This window comes from Colossoma macropomum, unplaced genomic scaffold (genome assembly GCF_904425465.1).
Source record: "Colossoma macropomum unplaced genomic scaffold, Colossoma_macropomum, whole genome shotgun sequence".
In the NCBI taxonomy this organism is placed as follows: Eukaryota; Metazoa; Chordata; class Actinopteri; order Characiformes; family Serrasalmidae; genus Colossoma; species Colossoma macropomum.
The window spans coordinates 18,287,975-18,307,161 of NW_023494789.1; the positions used below are offsets into that span (position 1 = coordinate 18,287,975).

The following is a 19,187-nucleotide window of genomic DNA, read 5'->3' on the forward strand; positions in this document are numbered from 1 at the left end:
TCGAAAGGTCAACAAACTCATCACTGAAGTGGGCACGTAGTGGGGCAGGTGCAGCGCCCTCACAGCACGAAAGCACTCGCTTTTGCAGACAGGACAGCGGTTTAAACAGTCTGTGTGGTGTGGAGCATGGAGGCAGGATCCACAGTGAGCGCTGTGAGGAGCCAAAGGGTTTTGACTGGGGAGGAGGTTAGGCCTGCGCTCCTCACCATCAAAGAAGGAAAGATCTACAAGATCCTGCCTGATCCAGGAGCCACTCTGCACACAGCTGGGGAGGTGAGCCGGAGTCTGAGTGAGACAGAGACGACCTCTATTGGAGACAGACGGAACTGCAGCTTCCTCACACGATAATGTGCACACCTTAAAAGTTAAATCTAATTTACACAACTTTCCCCCATCCTAATTTATGTAGTCAATCAGTCTATGCATATTGGGTCTTTAGTGGTGCTATGAGGCTAATGTAGCTAACAGGCTACACAGCTGATTGTGTGAACATGCCTATATCATCACACACTTGTTTCAAACTGCACCAGGCTGTTAAATAATCTCTAGACCTGGTAATGTGGCTTTTGACAGAGCCAGAAATCCTGTCGCACAGCTGAAAACAGTAGTAGCGGACATCTTTTGTCTGTTGTTCTGTCATTTGTTATTAATAGTAGCTAAAGATTACTTGTTAGCTAAATTAGCTACACTAAAGACACAAAACCTCCGACACTAAACATGTTTTGGCTGATCGACCAGATTTGAAGTATGAGTAAAAATGTGTAAATTTGTAATTGTGTTTTTTGGAGAAGATTTGTTTAATATGAAGCCCATTCTCAACTCTTAAAATAAAAACAAAAATCCAGCACCTATTTTTTTAAGTCTTAATCAATTGCTATGCTATTATTTGAAGATACTAAGTCATTATTTGAAATAATATCTAACAAGAAAGCATCTCAAAATGATGACTTAGTATCTCAAAATAATGGCGTAGGGGTGCTTTTACTCTTTACTCGAGTCCCTCCGCTCAGTTCAAACCTAGAGCTCTAGAGACAAGGGCTTCTTAGTGAGTCAGTTCCATATAATTTTCAGCTGAAATACAATTCTCAGCTGTTGTGCCTGTTACCTTTGTATGACACAAGTATTATTTTCTGATTAAAGGTTGACTAAACTATGGAAGCCTATTCTCGCTGCTTTGAATACAAAAAAAATCCAGCACCTAATTATTATTTTTTCATTATTAAGTGAATTGCTATGGCATTACGCAACAGTCAAATAACTACCAGAACTTTAACCATTTGTCTGGCAAACTGAATCCTAGGATGCACCAAACCTGCCTGCTGACGGTGGAATCAATTTTTTTGACTGTTGGAATAGTGTACTTTAATAAACTGAGAAAGGCTGTTGGACCTCCTTGCCGATGTGTCTTGTCAGCTTCCAAGTTAAAATGGCTTTAAGTGTGTTTTTCTTTTCCTCTTTAACTTTATTTACACTGAGAAAAAGAGAATCATAAAGCAAGAGTTAGGCTGAATCAATAAAAAAGCTGTGAGAATAATTTATATTCATACAGATATGAAGGTAAACGACTCCTACGTGGTAATACTTTTCAAAAACCTGCAGTGGTAAACTTCACCAAAATATATTGTGAAATAGTATTCATCTATATATAGGCCTAGGTCACCCCCCAGTCAGACCTTCCACCAGGGGACCCCCATAGACCTCTGCCACATTTCGAACCCTGTATTTTATCTCAGGTGTACCTCATGTGGTCTGGTAATTGTTTAGCACGTGCTCTGTGTTTACTGTGTAAAGGTTCTGGATGTGGGGAACAGTCTGGTGATGGCAGGTATAGTGGACTGCCACGTTCACGTCAACGAGCCCGGCCGAACCACCTGGGAAGGGTACTGGACCGCGACACGGGCCGCAGCAGCAGGGGGGGTGACCACCATTGTGGACATGCCCCTGTAAGAACACACACATACAAACACAAACACACATATATGTTAAAGATCTTCATACTCAAAGTCATTCACGGCCTCATCCACAGCAATAGTATTCCACCAACCACCAGTCTCGAGAACTTTCATAAGAAACTGCAAGCTGCTAGCGGTCAATGCTTTGTGGACACGGCATTCTGGGGAGGGGTCATTCCTGGCAACCAGGTAATGAGATAATCCCTAGCTGATGCTTGCTTCTGATACCACTTTCAAACATATGGCTTTAAATTAAAGTCAATCTAAAAAGCTTTGTTACCACTCTAAAGGCAAAACTTTAAACAAATATCTTTACATAAAGTCATTCTAAATACTTCTGTCACCAGTTTTATGCCCAGACTGTCTCTGTCATGCTTGTATTTGTCCAGTATATTGATGTTATTAAGTGCATGTATGTCTTAATTATGTCTAACACGTTGATTAGTTTACACAACCATGCAAAACTTCAAAGCTATGTTCCAATTAGTTTTTACATTTTGCAATATCTTTGAAATGTAAACTTTCTGTTTGTTTTAAGAAAATATTTTGAAGGTTTTATATAGTATTCACTTATATACACAGTTTTATGTATTTTTACTGAGGAGACACTGCTGTAACATTTCTGAAAGTGAAATGTTTTCCATTCTTGTGTGATACAGGATTTCAGCTGATCAACAGTTCGGGGTCTCCTTTGTCGCATTTTTCATTTCATAATGCACCAAATGTTATCAGTGGTGACAGATCCGGACTGCAGGCAGGCCAGTTTAGCACCTGGACTCTTTTAATATGGAGTTATACATATAGCTTTGAAATTTGTCGTGGTTGCTTGAAATTGCTTGAATTTTATATTATAATCTATGACATAACGGTACAAAACCTTTAGTTGGCATGGAATGACCCATGTGCTTTACAAACAAAATGTACTTAATTATTCACTGGGCAGCGATTCAGTGCTTTATGAAATCTCATATTTCACCAAGATTTGATTTGATTGTTTTGGTCATTTGAGAATACACTGGATACAAATATGTGACAGACACAATAGAAATAAAAAACATATAACTTTGTGTTTTTTTATGTAGCCTGAGAATTTTACTTTGGCCAAAAATGAGTGCATTCTTTTTTGACTATTGATTGATTATAATCAATACTAACATTCAGTGTAAATTAAGTTCTATCCTCAAATGCATTTTACATCTCATTTTACATTACTTTTACACCTCTATTACTAAATAAGCAGTGCTGTTGTGTATCTCTCTGCTTCAGCTGGAGCTGAGGCCCATGATGCAGGCCGGAGTGCCCGGATTTAAATGCTTTTTGATCCACAGTGGAGTGGACGAGTTCCCCCATGTGAGAGACAGTGACTTGCACGCTGCCATGAGGCAGCTCCAAGGCTCAGGAAGTGTTCTGCTGGTGAGCCATCCACTCTCTTTCATCACCTCCATGTTGCTGATTGTTTCATTCACTGGCTGTCCACACACAGCTGTTTGGTCATTCTGCCTCATCTGTGAGACTCTCAGTATAATGAGTTCAGATTTATGAAGCAACAACATTCTGAAGATACATTGTGAATATAATATCAGAGTTTAATGGCCACCTAATTGCAATTCTGCATTTTTATATCATTTACAAACCTTATAAATGTTGAGGGAATGATTTTGAAGGAGATAAAGACACGAATATTAGTGAGGTATTATAAATCTGTTTAAATCACAAAGTCACAGAGACAAATCACATGCTTCATTGTAATGCTGCTGTTATTTGATACAGTTTCACGCAGAGAAGGAGGTCCAGCAGCCACTGGCTGAAGATGGGGGTGAGCAGTAGTTAATTCCACTAAGTTTTGAAAGCTAACATATGTTTATCATTCTAAAAATCAAATGTGCAGTTGTATACAAAAGTATGAGCAACCAGATTACACAATTTTTGATTTCTGAAGTGAAAAGGAGTAAGCACAACCTCTACAGCAAATCATTTAAAACATTTTTCTGCAAATGTTAATGCATAGTTACTTTATATTAAATTAACCTAAAAAATAGAAAAAATAAAATAGTAATTCTGGCATGTGCAAAAGTTTGGACACCTTTCCAGTTGTAAGGTGTCAGAACTTAATTAACTCATTAATCCTCCAGTGACTCGTTAAGACCCTTTAGGCAGATCAAGAATTTTCATTAGGAATTATTGGCTAATGACAATATCAGAGTGTAATTAATTCACTTCAAACCTTGTGCTAACAGTAACCATGGGTTCCTCTAAGCAGCTGGCTGAGAAATTGAAAATGAAACTGATGCTTCCAAAGCAGGGGAAGGCAACACATCCAGCTTGCAATTTCCGCTGTGCAAAATGTCATTAAGAAATGCCAGCTAAGGTGAACTGTGGAAGTAAATGCAAGATCTGGAAGACCAGGAAAACTATCAGATAGAACTGCTTGTATGCTGACCAGAAGGGTAAAGTACAACCCTCATTTGACAGCAAAGCACCTCCAGGAAGGTTTAGCTGACATAGGAGTGGTGGTGCACTGTTCTGCTGTGCAGTGTTGCTTTTACAAACATAATCTCATTGAAAATGTCTGACGCATGCAAAACAACATCTAGATAAGCCAGAGGCATTTTAGATATGCTGTGGACTGATAAAGTAAAAATGGAACTCTGGCTACAATCATCAAAGTTATGTTTAATAGAAATGAAAGCAGCATTTGATGATAAGAACACCTTGTTAACTGTAAAGTATGGAGTGTATCTATTATGCTTTGGGGCTGTGTTGGAGCCAATTCTATCTACCTGTACAAGAAACATTGCACAGGTAGATAGAAGAATGGATTCCACTAAATATCAGCAAATTCTGGAAGCAGATGTGACCAAGTCAGTGAAGTGAACTGAATACTGAAAAGAGGGTAGCTTCTAAAAAAGGACAATGGTCCAAAAATGATCCACCCTTTAACTACGTTAAGAAACACAAACTGAAGCTTTTGGAATGGCTCTCACTGTCCCTTGACTTAAACACTCTGCAAATCTGGAGGTAGATCACAAACATGCTGTGCATTCAGGACAGCCCGAGAATATTGCAGACGTAAAAGCATGAAAAGCGTAAAAGAATAGAAAGACTCCTAACTGACTACAAAAATGTTTGCAAACTGTGATATCTGCCGAAGGAAGTGCTACTAAATACAGACTTAGTAATGTCCAAGGTTTTGGACATGCCACATGACAACTATTTTATTTTTCTCTATTTTTTAAATAAATTAAATATAAAGTAACCGTGCATTAATGTTGGTGCTGAGTGAATTGAACTTATTAAGTTATTTTATATGTATAAAAATATCTTTTTATAATCTTTTTTTTCATTTCTGCAAAATTTATAAATTTTTATTTAAGTACTTGAAAACAGCTGTACCCTGTTCCTCAGATCCTTGCGAGTACTACACCTTTCTAAGATCTAGACCTGATGTCATGGAGCTTGAGGCCATCCGAACGGTCACTGAACTCTGCCTTCAGTACCAGTCAGTTCAACTAATACTTCTGTTATATTCACTAAATACTATATACAGCAACAGTATACAGTATATTTCAAAAGTTTGTAGACACCCATTTGTTCATTGTTTCTTCTAATATAATGGATATTAATAGGGATATTTAGTGGATGGTTTAGTGATACACTAGATGATTTAGAGGCATTACACCCTTTGGACATCTGGTTCCTATCACTACTATTAAGAACAATCCTAACTTGTCAAGTTTCTCTAGAATGGCACATTTCACTTCAAAGCACTCTAAATGACTTCATTTATATCTCAGTGGTTTAATTGTGTAGAATTTTAGAAAAAAACTGTATAAAAACTGTATAATTCCTATACAAAGTAATGTGTAAGGTTTCTGTATACTCTTGGACATATAGTGTTGAAGCGGTAGTCACACATGCTGTATTAATACTGGCCTGAACAATGGCACAGTGCACTCACTCCATCTTCCATTACTACCTGTAAAAATAGAATCATATATTGATAAATGAAACATATTCATTTAATTTTAGCCTTATTTTACTTGTGTCCACTGTGATGTGATCAGCTGTAAGAGTTTTATACAATATTTTTCTGCAGAGTTCGTTGCCACATCGTGCACTTATCTTCAGCCCAGTCTCTGGAGCTAATCCGGACAGCCAGACAGGCTGGAGCTCCATTAACAGTGGAAACAACCCACCACTACCTCACCTTGTCCGCAGAGGACGTCCCATCCGGAGCAACCCAGTTCAAATGCTGCCCACCCATCCGAGGCATAGCCAACCAGGTGAGATTCCTACAATGAGACAGTTTCTCACTTTTTGTCCATAACTTATTGTCTGGATCATATTGTAATGTGTCAGCTAACAGGCTTTCACCATCAGTGCTACAGCTCAGCAAACATTTCTTTAAATATATAAATACTGCATTTAAAACAGGATTCTCAGTTTCTTGTCTTTGAGGGCAACAACATTGCACAGGTCAGTTCTTCCTATTAGTGATAAGTTTGATCAGGTGTGTTAGGGGAGGGGAAACTCTGTGCGGGGAAATGGTGTGCAGTGCTGCAGCCTTCCAGTGCTAATGTGTGACAACCCTGATCTAAACATTAAAATTCATCTGCTTCTTGCATTCTTTTCAGGAGCAGCTGTGGTCAGCTCTAAGTGCTGGTGATATAGACATGGTTGTGTCAGACCACTCGCCCTGCACGGCAAACCTGAAGCACCTGGACAGCGGGGATTTCACTCAGGCATGGGGCGGCATCTCCTCTCTGCAGTTTGGTAGGTTGTGCCACATCCAGTTACATTAAAGGAGACCCCTTGACCACAATGCTAAGCATGGGCCAAAGTTCTGCTCCATGTAAAGCGGAGGCTCAGGACCTGTTTACCAGCCTGACTAATAATTTACATCACACACGCTGATGTTTAAAGATCAGGGCAAAGTCCCTGCCCAATCCTACTCAAGCATAGTTCCAAGAGAAAATGATTGTGCCACAAAAAATTGTGTTCTTTTCTGCTAGCTAGTAATAGACTATAGAATAACTAATTATAGTATCATCAGAATCATAGATGAACAGATTATAATTAATTACACAACACTGAAGAAGTACAGAACAGTTCAAAGTGTTTTATCTGGGCAGTACATGTGTTTTTTACAAGTATCAATGTTTTACAATAATATAAAACCAGTGTGGTGTCAGATAAATGTATAAAGTGATTCTGAAATACTAGACCTGTGGAAGGTCACAATTTTGTATAATTAGAATTATTAAGTAGGAAACTGCAAAAATAAATGAATGAATAATTAATGAATGAATTAAAGTAAATAAATAAATTAACAACCCAATTAATTAATATATTTATTAAGAATCTGAACTATTTAATTAGTGCCTTTCTGGTAACACTTTAGTCAAGTTCAAAAGGCTCACATAATAATCATATAAACCTTTCATGATAACTGACATAAACCTACATAAACATTTATAAAGGCTTATTCCAATAATCAGCAGTCGTCATAAAGGCTGCTTTTGTCAAAGTCAATGTCAAGTGACATAGGTTTTTGCTGGCATAAGTTTGTGTCATAACACTTTCTGGGATAAAATGACAAAGTACTTGGTTATAACAGCTGACTTATTGTGGCATTGAGTCTATTGCACAATTCATCTCCTGTTTCTAATAGTGTCAATTTCACATGCAGTTCTTAAAATACTATACTGGACACTTTAATTCTAGCAAAATTTCTAACCCATGTTGTTAAGGACATAAAATGAAACTATTCTGCATCAAGGTGGTTTTTCCAGTGAGATTTGAGAGAAAGAGGAAAAGGAAAGACATGATTCCATGAAGCAGCGTTTCAAGTTCCAGAACGTTTAGCAAAAAACGATTCCACAAACTGCTCATTTCACTGAAGAGATGAATAAAATAAAAAAACACATAACTCTTTTTGGCATTACTTATAGGATTTTTAACACCTTATAAACACCAAAATTACACGCACTTTACTTAAGAACCAGAGGAAATATACATAACTCTGTCATTACAGTGTTATGACACTGCCATAGTGATTTATAAAGGCCTTATAGGCATAAATTTGACACTCAATTTACTTAAGGGCCAGAGAAAATATATATAACTCTGTTATAACAGACTATCAGTTTCAAAACCTTTACAATATAATTACAATACAGTAGATTTACATTTCAGTGTTACTACAAAGTGTCAAAGTGTTTTTGAAGTGCTCACCTTTGTTTGATTTTGAAAGCAGCCTCACTTTTCAAGTTATGTAACTTAATTACCATCATGTGCTTGACATTTCAGCAAAAACCTATATCACTTCATACAGGTGTTCTGTCAACTTGACATTGAAGATGACACAAGCAACCATAATGACAACTGGCATAAAACTTTATAAATCTTTATTTAATTATAATATAGCCTTATGAACTTGGCCTGAAGTGTAACTAAGTTTCCTTATGAATTATTTAATTAATCAATTAATTACTTTATTAAGAAAATTCAGATGTGCCCAGAGTGATAAACAGAACTGTAGATTTTAAAATGATGATGTGAAATTATAATAAAATTAATATCCATAATAATGTGTATTCCAAAGTGACAATCACATCTTGGGGCACATAACTTTAAATTTAGATAAAATTCCTATCAATAGATAACTGCAGTATATTATTCATCCTTGAATAACTTTTATTGTCACCAATATAATTGAAATATTGAACACAACATCTAAAAGCACCATTTGTTGTCTACTTTAGAATATTTAAATCTGCTTTGTATAAGTTACTGTATGGAAAATAACAAATATTCTTAATGTATAAAGTGATCTAAAACTTTTTAACTGTAGTGTCACTTCTGATGACTATTAGTAAAATACAAGCCCAAGTCCAAAACAGTTGTGACAGTTTGTGAAATAATAATAAAAACAGAAAGCAATGATTGTTAAATTCTGTTTAGCCTGCATTAAATTGAAATCAGCACAAAAACTAAATATTTCATGTTTTACGATATGAACTTGTTTGCATTGGTTTTTGCAGATATGTGCACATTCCAATTGTGATGCCTGAAACACAAAACGTTACATCATCTTTCATTTTAACAGCACTTAATAATTGTTTTTGGACTGAAGACACAAACTAATCCAGTTTCGAAAGTGGAATTTTTTGCCTTTCCTTGTTGTCATATGTTGAGCTTAATAAAACTTAATAAAACCATTCTGGACTGCAGGCCAGTCTCTCTGATTACACAGCTATGCTGTTGTAACACCTGCAGAATGTGGCCTGTTGTCACGTTAAAAGAAGCATGGGTGTCCCTGAAAAAGACAGCATCCAGAAGGCAACTTGTGTTGTTCCAAAATTTGTTCAGTGTTAATGGTGCTTTCACAGATGAGCAGGTTACCCACTAATACCCCCCTACACCCTGACAGACCCTGGCTTTTGAACTTCATGCTTGTAACAGTCTGGATGGTCCTATTATTTGACCCAGAGAGCCCAACGTTCATTATTTCCATAAATAATCTAAAACTTTGCCTCATCAGACCACAATACATGTTTCCATCTTTGCTCATAAAGATCTAGGCCTTTCCTGCTTCCTATATATCTAAGCATGTCTGTATTACTTGTTTAACCCCTTAAATGGCCAGGGCCCACAGGTGGACCTAAAGTTTTATTACACACATCTATAACCTAAGAATAACTCAGCCAGCTTACACTGTTAACTAGTTACTGAATAATTAGGCTTAGTATGTAATAATCCTGGGATTTTAAGGGATTAAGATGTTTTATGAACATTTCACCGAGTTCCTAGGTTTAAATTGCCCCATCCCAACTTTTTAGAACATGTTGCAGGCATTCATTATAGAAAAAGCATATGTTTATAAAAAAACAGTAAAGATGATAAGATAAAACATTACATATCTTGTCTTTGTACTGTTTTTGTTTGAATACAGGTCAAAGTAGGTTTATAAATCACTGCTATCTGTTTTTATTTAATTTTTACCTACTTGTCCCAACTCTAAATTTATGCAGTCAGGCTAATTGCCCCTAGGTGTGAGTGTGAATGTATATGTCTGTCTGTCTGCCCTGCAACGGACTGGTGACCTGTCCAGGGTGTATCCTGCCTATGCTGCCCAATGACCGCTAGTATAGGTTCCACCTCCCCTGCGACCCAGAAGGATGGGTGGCTTAGAATGTGTGTAAAATGTATGACTAATTATTTATATAATGTTTTTATATTATTATATTATTTATATAACGTTTAATGTTGTTTTGATGTTTAAGTGTCCAACTGTACAAGAATGGCTATGCCATATGTTTAAAAAACTGCTCATTGATGTGTTTACATGCTATTTCTTTCTCTGTGATTTAAATCTGTATTATTTCTCCATCCAGGCCTTCCTCTGTTCTGGAGCTCAGCCTGTAAGAGAGGTTTTTCCTTTCCTGACGTAGAAAGACTCCTGTGTAAAAAACCTGCACAACTGTGTCGCCTTGACAACCAGAAAGGCAGTCTACTGCCAGGTCACGACGCAGACTTAGTCATCTGGGATCCGGAGAGAGAGTTTGTGGTGAATAAAAGAGGGCTTTATATTTCACACAGCTAGGATAGTGTGCTTTAAAATCCTCTAAGGATAGAAGAAAAGACCAACATGTCTTATTAGATTAGCATTGTGTCAAGGGTCACTTTAAACCTTATTTCTAATATTAGTTTTATGTGGATTGGTTTAACATCAACAAATGTGTGTAATATTCACCTCTGCCATTTTACAGGTGAAAAAGGAAAATATACATCACAAAAATAAAGTGAGTGACTTTTTTATTTATTCTGTTATAGCACACGGAGAGCAGACAACATTAATTCTTTCTCTCTCTTGTCTTTCTCTCTTTCTTTTCAGTTGACTCCATATCTTGGCGTTACGCTGCGTGGAGAGGTTAAAGGTACCATAGTTCGAGGAAAGCTTGTGTACTTCAATGGCTCCTTTAGTCCTCAGCCTCTAGGACAACAACTACTTATAAACCACAACCTGACTCAGACAGCTCTTTGAAGACACAACACACCAATGCTACTGTTCACCTTGCTGATAGTTGATGATATTAGATACACTATATGGCCAAGAGTATGTGTACACCAGACCATCACACCTGTATGAGCTTCCTGGACATCCCATTCCAAAACTATGGCCATTAAAATGGAGTTGTCCTCCTCTGTGGCTATAGATGGGTTTCCTGTTTACACACATTACTGGGTGCATGTGCAGCCAGGGGCAAAACAACTTTGGTAATTTAGCCAACTATTGTAATCATCGTAGATTGCGCATTGTTTGTAAATTCTTGTTGACTCAATAATAAAATGCCATTTCAGACTTGGATCTGTTTGTCTGTCTTTCATTTGTATATTAATATAGCATCATGTAAAACATTAGTTAACAATAGTTGACTATCAGTACAGGCTTGTCATCAAGTCTCTGAACACCCCGCTAAGTTAGCTATTCACTAAATGGGAAATAGGAGCAAATCCTGAAAACCTTTACAGCTTGCTGACATGTCCTATAGATTTTATCCAACTTACCTGGTTTAGTTGTTATTTGACATGATCAGGAGCATGGTGGTACTGTTAGTGTCACTAAGCTAATGCTGTGTTCAGATGTTCACCGGATGGTTGTATATACTAGATGGTTAACTAGTAAATACAACTAAACTCTGTTTGTTTGTTTGTTCAACATGGAGATCTGAAGAATACAACCCTGCTTTTTCTTTGCATGTTAAAGGTCACATTATATGTCACATCTCGTAAAAACATTTATCATCTAGAATCCTGTGTTCACCAATTGTATGTATGACTTTGTTGGCCGTTCGAGTGCAGTTTACAAGCTTGTTAGGTCTGGGACACTGAGGAAAGGACTGGCACAGATTACATTGGAAGCCTAAGTAGCTTTCACCATGCCATTACCTCAATAAATTACTGCATCATCTCTGCACAACAACAACTTGTCATTGTTGCTTTATGCTGTAATGTAAGATGCTTTCTGTTGCTTTCTGCCTCCAGTTGCTCATGCATCTCTGTGAAGACATTGCACAGAAACATGTCTATAACAGCCTCTACTCTTCTGGAAAGACATTCCACAAGATTTTAGAGTGTGTCAGTGGGAATTTGTGATGAATTAGTCTCTGTACACAGGGGCACAGTCATGCTGGAACAGGAAAGGGCCTCAAATTTGTGCCAAGCCCAAAACCCTGAAAAACAGCCATAGACCTTTATTCCTCTTCCTCCAACCTTTACTATTGGCACTGCGTTTTCAAGTAGGTAGCAATCTCCTGGCATCCACCAGCTGAGAGCATGACCCATTCTACTGCCAGTGTTTATGGAGGTTGCATGGCTATGTGCATGATTTTATACACCTGTTAGCAGTAGGGCCATATAGTACTCTTGGCCATATAGTGTATGATAAGATAGTTGTCACTGTGATCAACCAGGAATGTTAATTATACTTAGTTTCCATGCGTACATTATATACTGCAATAAAAGCTGACATTACAAAACCTAAATATATGTATTTTTTACCTTGTTTTCTGTCAATAAAATATAACATGTTGAAGGGGAATTTCACCAATTTTTAAAATGTTCTGTATAATTAAATGATTGAGATGTAAACAGTCATTAAGAGTGGTATAATGTAAAATGCCTAAATTGTCTCTATGTAAAAAATTGTTCGTGGTGGTAGTGATGGGAACCGGACGTCTGACGCATCGAAGCTACCTCACAGAACGTTTTTGCATGAAATAGAAAAACATACATTACCTGATGCCTAATCTGTAATCGTAGAACTACAAAGTACACTTATATGTTAAGTAGTAAAATGGATAAAATGGCAGATGCATGGTAAGTGTACCTAAAAGAGTGGCTAGTGAGTGCATATTTTGCAGCTACAGTTCATTTGTTAACAAAATGCAAATACAATGGGGACCACATCAGAGCAGAGGTAAATAACCAAATTTAGGCCTACAAGAGATATTAAAGACTAGATCCTTCTGCTCAGTAAAACATGATTATCATAAAGCAGAATGTGAATCTTGCCTTGATGTAAATAAATACAGTTTATTTATAAATAATAAATAATCATTTTTCTTTCCCACCATCATCCCAACAGAGAGGAATTTGTACCAAACTGAAATACAATCACTACAGTCAAAAAATATGAAACACATAGATCACATGACATTTCAGTAGTGACATGCAGAGTACATGCCAAAATGAAAAGCAAAAACACCAATGCATTGTTTTCATGCCACTTGATTTTTTTTTTGGAAAACATTATACACATTTAAAAAAGAACTGCTGAACTTGGGTCAGACCTGAATGCAATCTACCTTGAAATGTAATCAATGTAAGTATGGCTTTCCACCATGAAGTACTTAAAACAGTGTTAGATCAAAGTAATGGATACTTTACTTTTTTGGCACATTTTCTACATGTCACTGTTATCATGACATTTCAATAAGTTTGAAGTATGAATGGCGGGAGGCAATATAGCTGTGCCTTGATCACATTTTGTGGTAACCTTTCTTATACCCTGAAAAAAGCGAGGACACTGAGAGCAGGATATGGAGACAAGGAGCTTTCTTTTTACTCACAAACACAAACACTTAAGCTTTTCAGCTTGTGTAACTAAATAAAAACTGCCTCATATGTGATGTTTCAGACTTTCATTATGCTGAGCTCCTCTGCGTCTCTCCTGGACTCCTTCTCCTGTGGTTTCCACCCGCCTACTGAGAAAAGACATGGCTATAAATAGGCAGAAACAACACACAGGTGAACATCATCAGCTACTCGGCTTGCTGCTTCAACGTGACTGGCTCTACGTCCTGCATGTAACTGTTGAACATGCCCCCTCCTGCATACATTTCAAGGTGGATTTTATTCACTTCTGATATGAAATCAGTATTTAGGTCAAACGACATGAAGACAATGTAAAAGGGGTTTTGCATTTCATTTTCACATATGTTCTGCATGCTGCAATTGAAAGCATTTCATGTTTTTCCACTGTAGTGACTGCATTTCAGCTTTGGCATCAAAAAAAGTCCATTTAGTTTCACACTTAGGTTGAATCTCAAATGGCTCCCTATTCCCTACGTAGAAAGCCATTTTTGTTCATCCATTAGCTGCACGACTCTATCTAACATTTAGAGCACTACATGAACGCCGAAGTGCTCATGCATTCCGCAACTTAACTGCTTTTTTTAATTTAAACTTAAGCTTAAACGTTTCCTTTGGCATATGGGAGTTTGTTTTCCACTAGGCCTGTCTGACAGGAGGAGAGGTTACAGAGGCAGGAAGACTGAGCATAGTTTCATGACCTAAGCAGTGCACTTTATAGGGAATAGGGAACAATTTGAGATTCAGCCTTAGAGTCCCTTGCCCTGTTTAACTATTTGCTGAGGTTGTGTTTGTGTCAAAGGGAGAATAAGTCAATGATTAACACTAAAAAATCTACACACCACAGTTTAAAGGACTGTAGCTGGAAAAAGTAACTCTTCTGAAGTCTTCAGGTTACAAGTTACTGTCCCTTTGTGTTTTTCTTTTCAAATTAATCCATCTTTGAAAGCTGAATTGCTCATGCATTCCACAATTTAAACACTTTTTTCATTTGAAGCTTAAACATTTTTTTGGCATATAGAAGTTCATTTTCCACAGGCCTGCCTGAGGAGGAGAGGTTACAGAGGCAGGAGGACTGGCCTGATTGACAAAGTCTGAGGCTACAGTTTGCTTTTTTTGCTAACAGGGTCACACATTTAGCACCGGCATGTCGTCTCTCTCTGTTCCACCACCACAATGTCTTCTACAGCCTTTCACAGTCCCACATCGCTACCTGTTTGGACCAGGACCTTCAAATGTACCTCCACGAATCTCAACGGCTGGGGCACAACACATGTTAGGCCACCTGCATGCAGAGACGATTGAGGTAAAGTCTCACAACAAAATCAGTGAGTCAGATGTGGTTTAAAAATAACTGTGTATGACCGTAAGCTGTAACCATGGATGAGCATTATGCTGTGTCATCTTAGGATACCGGAACATGTGTTACCAAAGTACAATTTTCAGTATCTTAAACTATTACAGAATATTTAACCCCTTAACTCTTAGGCCTACTCACTTGTTCATCTTAAGACTTATTACAACATAAAACAAACAAAAAAAAGATGCGACTTCAGTTCATTGAACCAAACATTTTAAATCAACCAGGTTTACGTACTTATTTTATTTAAAAGTTGCCTAAATTTTTTTACATTGTATGAATTATTCAGTTAGCACTATGAATGTTCAGTAATCACTATGAATATTTAGCAACTACTGTGATACTAATCTGTAAGTTACATAATTATGCACTGTGGGCCCACATACAGACCCTCAGGTTAAGGGGTTAACACACAACCATATACAAAAGTTTTGGCACATCTGGTCAAATTACATTTTACATGCATTATAAGGTACAATTACTGTTTTTTTGTTGAATTTACCATATTGGGGTCCAAAATAAAACATAAATGTTAAGGCACATGTTATGTTTTTATGTTCCAATATGTTAAATTATGTGCTAAACTTAGCAGAAATGCCATATTGAAGTATGAGTGTTCTCTGTAGGGGGCATGTTATTTCACCTAGAAAATCAACAAAACATATAATTTGTTCAGGGGTGTTCAGACTTTTGCATACAACTATAACTGTGTCAGCGTGGTACGTTTTCTATAAATTGAGTTTACTTCATTTGTGCTGTATGTTTTCTTATTTAGATTATGGATCACATCAAGAGTGGGATCCAGTATGCATTTCAAACGCAGAACCGTATGACGCTGGCTGTGAGCGGCCCAGGACATGCTGCCATGGAGTGTGCCATCTTTAACTCTGTGGAGCCTGGAGAGAGCGTGCTGATTGCAGTCCATGGCATCTGGGGCGAAAGAGCTGCAGAGATGACAGAGAGAATCGGTACTGACCCGTGAAGCACTACAAAGTTTGTGAATGCTAAGTGATTTCTAACTCATACTCACTGTATACATTCCTGATATGTAACAGGTGCCAAAGTAAACACCATTGTAACATCTGCTGGCAGCTACTTCACAAATGATGAGATTGAGCAGGTAATCCCACAGCAGTGGACTGGACACCATGTAAAAACCCCACATCTTTAAATACTTTCAGAATTCATGCCTGCAGTGCAGTAAATATAAAACAATGTAGACAGTATATAGACAGTATATATAAAACATTATATATGACTTTTTTTTTTATTTATGACCTTTAGTTTTGATTTGGGTTCAGTATGCACATGGCCTTGATGATTTTTTTCTCATCAAGGGTGAAATATACCAGTTATGCATTGGTAGTGAATGAACACTTTGCCCAGTGCTTTTTCAGTAATAATTTCTATTCTGTTTCTATTTTAGCATTTTCTATTTTTCAGTTTTTGATGCAGTTTATGCTTTAACTCTAATTACAATTTATGCATTTTTTTCTGTTAATTGTACACTTTAGATTTACTTTACTAAGATAACCCTACTGTCATTATATTCTAGGCCTTGGCCAAATATAAGCCAGTTCTGTTCTTCCTCACACATGGAGAGTCTTCTACAGGAGTTCTGCACCCTATAGATGGCATTGGAGAACTCTGTCACAAGTGAGAACTCAACTCTATATTCTCTATAGCATGAAAACACAACTCACCATACTGGCACATATGTGCCCTTCCTTTAAACCCTCAATTAGTCTTCACTTCTCCTTTATGGCCTCCCTTATGACTTATATTTCTTCTGCTGCAACTCATTTTATTTCTCACTGTCATCTGCTGTACTGTCCACTTCATCAGTAGTGGTTTGTGTAATGAACTGTTTGCTAAATTGATGTGATTGGCTGTAAGGTACGACTGTTTGTTCCTGGTTGATTCTGTCGCAGCTTTGGGAGGTGCCCCCATCTACATGGATAAGCAAGGTACTAATATATCTAAAGGCTACACTGATGTACCTTTTGTAACTTTAGACTATGGAGGTGCTTCCATGTACAGTGGCCCAAAATGAGTTTGGGCATTTGTGCCGTGCCAAAATGTATTAATTTCATAGTGTTTGAAACAAAATATCAAAACAAGTGGCATTTATTTATTGTTTGAGCAGTTTCTTTGCAGATTTCTGCAGATTTGCATCCAAAATGCCTTTGTAGACTTCTTAGTTCACAATCCCACCAGTGAACACAAGCTGACTGACACCACTGTAAGAAAAACAGCCCCAGACTTTGATGTTTCCACCTCAATGCTTTATGGTACCCTTAGTGCAGTCTGGTTGGAATTCTTCTCCAGGTTTTCTCCACACAAAGAGTCTAACCATCAGTCTGATGTTGTGTTAAAAGTGTTCTTCTCCGAAATATCATATTGTTGAACATTTTATGAAGTAAACTAAAGAACTTCATTAACATTTATACTTTTTGGACCACTGTATATTGGTGCTTGCATAACAAAACGTCACACCTCAGAAATGGTAACTTACTTGGACCATTACTATTAGTCCATTCGTTATAAAATGTTCACACACTTTAATAGGCAGACGATGTTTTCAAATGGTCCAAAATTGTTAGATTTTGATAGGTTTTGATATGACAGCAGCATTATGGTAAAGCAAAGTATTAAACATTGCATACAAGATATTCCTTAAAGCAAGTTCAGCGTAAAATTATTTTGCAGGTATTGACATTTTGTACACTGGCTCGCAGAAGGTCCTGAATGCTCCTCCAGGAACTGCACCCATCTCCTTCAGCGAGAGAGCATGGTGAGAAAGAATGAGAGAGACAACATCAGAATAAGGCTGAACATACAGATCAAACTCAGCTGAAAGTGATTTATCTCTGTACCTCTCTTGAACAAAACAGCTACAAAATCTTCAACAGAAAGACAAAGCCTGTTTCTTATTTTCTGGATCTGAGCTGGCTGGCCAATTACTGGGGCTGTGATGGAAAGCCTGTGCGTTCGTGAGTAAACATTAATTTGCGTTACCAAAGGGTCATAGTAGGTGAAGTCCTGGGAGTTACAGAATGAGCAAAAATGCAGGAGAATAACATGATACCAGTTGCTAAGACCTTGCACAAGAGTTCTTCTAAATTCTGCACTATTATGCTCAAATCACAAATCAGTGATCTTCTTTCTATAGTTATCACCACACTGGTCCTGTCACTGGATTATACAGCCTGAGAGAAGGTCTTGCCATTCTTGCAGAAACAGTGAGAATTCTATCTATCTATCTATCTATCTATCTATCTATCTATCTATCTATCTATCTATCTATCTAATAATTGAATGTAGTACATTTCTTGTGTCTTTTTAGGGCCTTGAAAACTCTTGGAAACAACACAAAGAGGTGGCAGAGTACTTCCACATGGGTCTAGAGAAGATGGGCCTGAAGCTCTTTGTGGAAGACAAGGTAGTATTCTGTAGAATATTACAATTAGAGCTTGAACAGTGTTTATGTTATGCCTGCTTAATCAAAGGCAATCTGCTGGCAAATCTACAGAATAGTTTATTTTAAAGATTTGTTGTCTTGTCTGACAGAAAGCGAGATTGCCCACTGTGACTACAATAGTAGCTCCACCAGGGTACGAGTGGAGAGAGATCACAGGCTACATTATGAAGAATCACAACATAGAAATCTCTGGAGGCCTTGGGCCCTCTGTTGGCATGGTAGGGGAGTCAGTTGTCTTTCATTTATTACTTAAAGAAGTAAAACTAAGGGACCTCTGTTGTCTGTGTACATAACATTCTGCTTATTCATTAATGATGTTTAATATATGCACGTGAGTGATTGATCTGTGCTGTTGTTGGTAGGTCCTGCGTGTGGGGCTCATGGGCTGTAACAGCACTAAGGCTCATGTGGACATGATCTTACAGGCTCTCACTGTTGCACTGAAACACTGCCACAAGAGTAAAGTGTGACAGCGCCACTATTTTAGTACAGAATTACTGAATAGCATGAAATATACACACACACATTTTCTAAGCCGCTTATTCTTCTGGGTCACGGGGGGAGCTGGAACCTATCCCAGCGGTTATTGGGCGGATACACCCTGGACTGGTTGCCAGTCCATCACAGGGCAGCATGAAATATATTTTTTACCAAAAACAAATAAAAACTATGCATTTAAATGTTACAGCCTAGAGTTCTTCATACATCTTTACAAGCCCTGTGCTGATCATAAAATAAA

At 37.5% G+C, this 19,187-nt stretch overlaps 2 protein-coding genes across 3 annotated transcripts; both read left to right on the plus strand.

Moving 5' to 3' along the window:
* Positions 1 to 11,322, plus strand: zgc:103559. Of its 2 annotated transcripts, none has more exons than XM_036570403.1 (11): positions 1 to 273; positions 1,792 to 1,943; positions 2,027 to 2,141; positions 3,219 to 3,365; positions 3,723 to 3,768; positions 5,358 to 5,451; positions 6,049 to 6,235; positions 6,587 to 6,725; positions 10,349 to 10,521; positions 10,724 to 10,756; positions 10,849 to 11,322. In XM_036570403.1, the coding sequence occupies exons 1-11, from the start codon at positions 127 to 129 to the stop codon at positions 10,996 to 10,998; spliced, it is 1,383 nt and encodes a 460-aa protein (XP_036426296.1). In that variant the 5' UTR covers positions 1 to 126; the 3' UTR covers positions 10,999 to 11,322. The 2 variants fall into 2 exon arrangements, with proteins under 2 accessions (XP_036426296.1, XP_036426297.1); XM_036570404.1 differs by having other exon boundaries at positions 239 to 349.
* Positions 11,323 to 14,455: 3,133 nt separating this feature from the next.
* agxta (alanine--glyoxylate and serine--pyruvate aminotransferase a) lies at positions 14,456 to 19,133 on the plus strand. Its single transcript, XM_036570407.1, has 11 exons — positions 14,456 to 14,913; positions 15,743 to 15,935; positions 16,023 to 16,087; positions 16,523 to 16,623; positions 16,864 to 16,934; positions 17,677 to 17,761; positions 17,862 to 17,960; positions 18,140 to 18,209; positions 18,314 to 18,409; positions 18,538 to 18,666; positions 18,811 to 19,133. The coding sequence occupies exons 1-11, from the start codon at positions 14,755 to 14,757 to the stop codon at positions 18,916 to 18,918; spliced, it is 1,176 nt and encodes a 391-aa protein (XP_036426300.1). The 5' UTR covers positions 14,456 to 14,754; the 3' UTR covers positions 18,919 to 19,133.
* Positions 19,134 to 19,187: the final 54 nt, after the last annotated feature.

Excerpts from the sequence above, each read along its gene's own strand:
- zgc:103559 (XM_036570403.1), top strand. The coding sequence starts at position 127 with ATGGAGGCAGGATCCACAGTGAGCGCTGTGAGGAGCCAAAGGGTTTTG. Across the intron at positions 2,142-3,218 it reads GGGTCATTCCTGGCAACCAG|CTGGAGCTGAGGCCCATGAT; the intron begins GTAATGAGATAA and ends TCTCTGCTTCAG. Across the intron at positions 10,757-10,848 it reads ATATACATCACAAAAATAAA|TTGACTCCATATCTTGGCGT; the intron begins GTGAGTGACTTT and ends CTTTCTTTTCAG.
- agxta (XM_036570407.1), top strand. The coding sequence starts at position 14,755 with ATGTCGTCTCTCTCTGTTCCACCACCACAATGTCTTCTACAGCCTTTC. Across the intron at positions 14,914-15,742 it reads TGCATGCAGAGACGATTGAG|ATTATGGATCACATCAAGAG; the intron begins GTAAAGTCTCAC and ends TTTCTTATTTAG. Across the intron at positions 17,961-18,139 it reads GATGGAAAGCCTGTGCGTTC|TTATCACCACACTGGTCCTG; the intron begins GTGAGTAAACAT and ends TTCTTTCTATAG.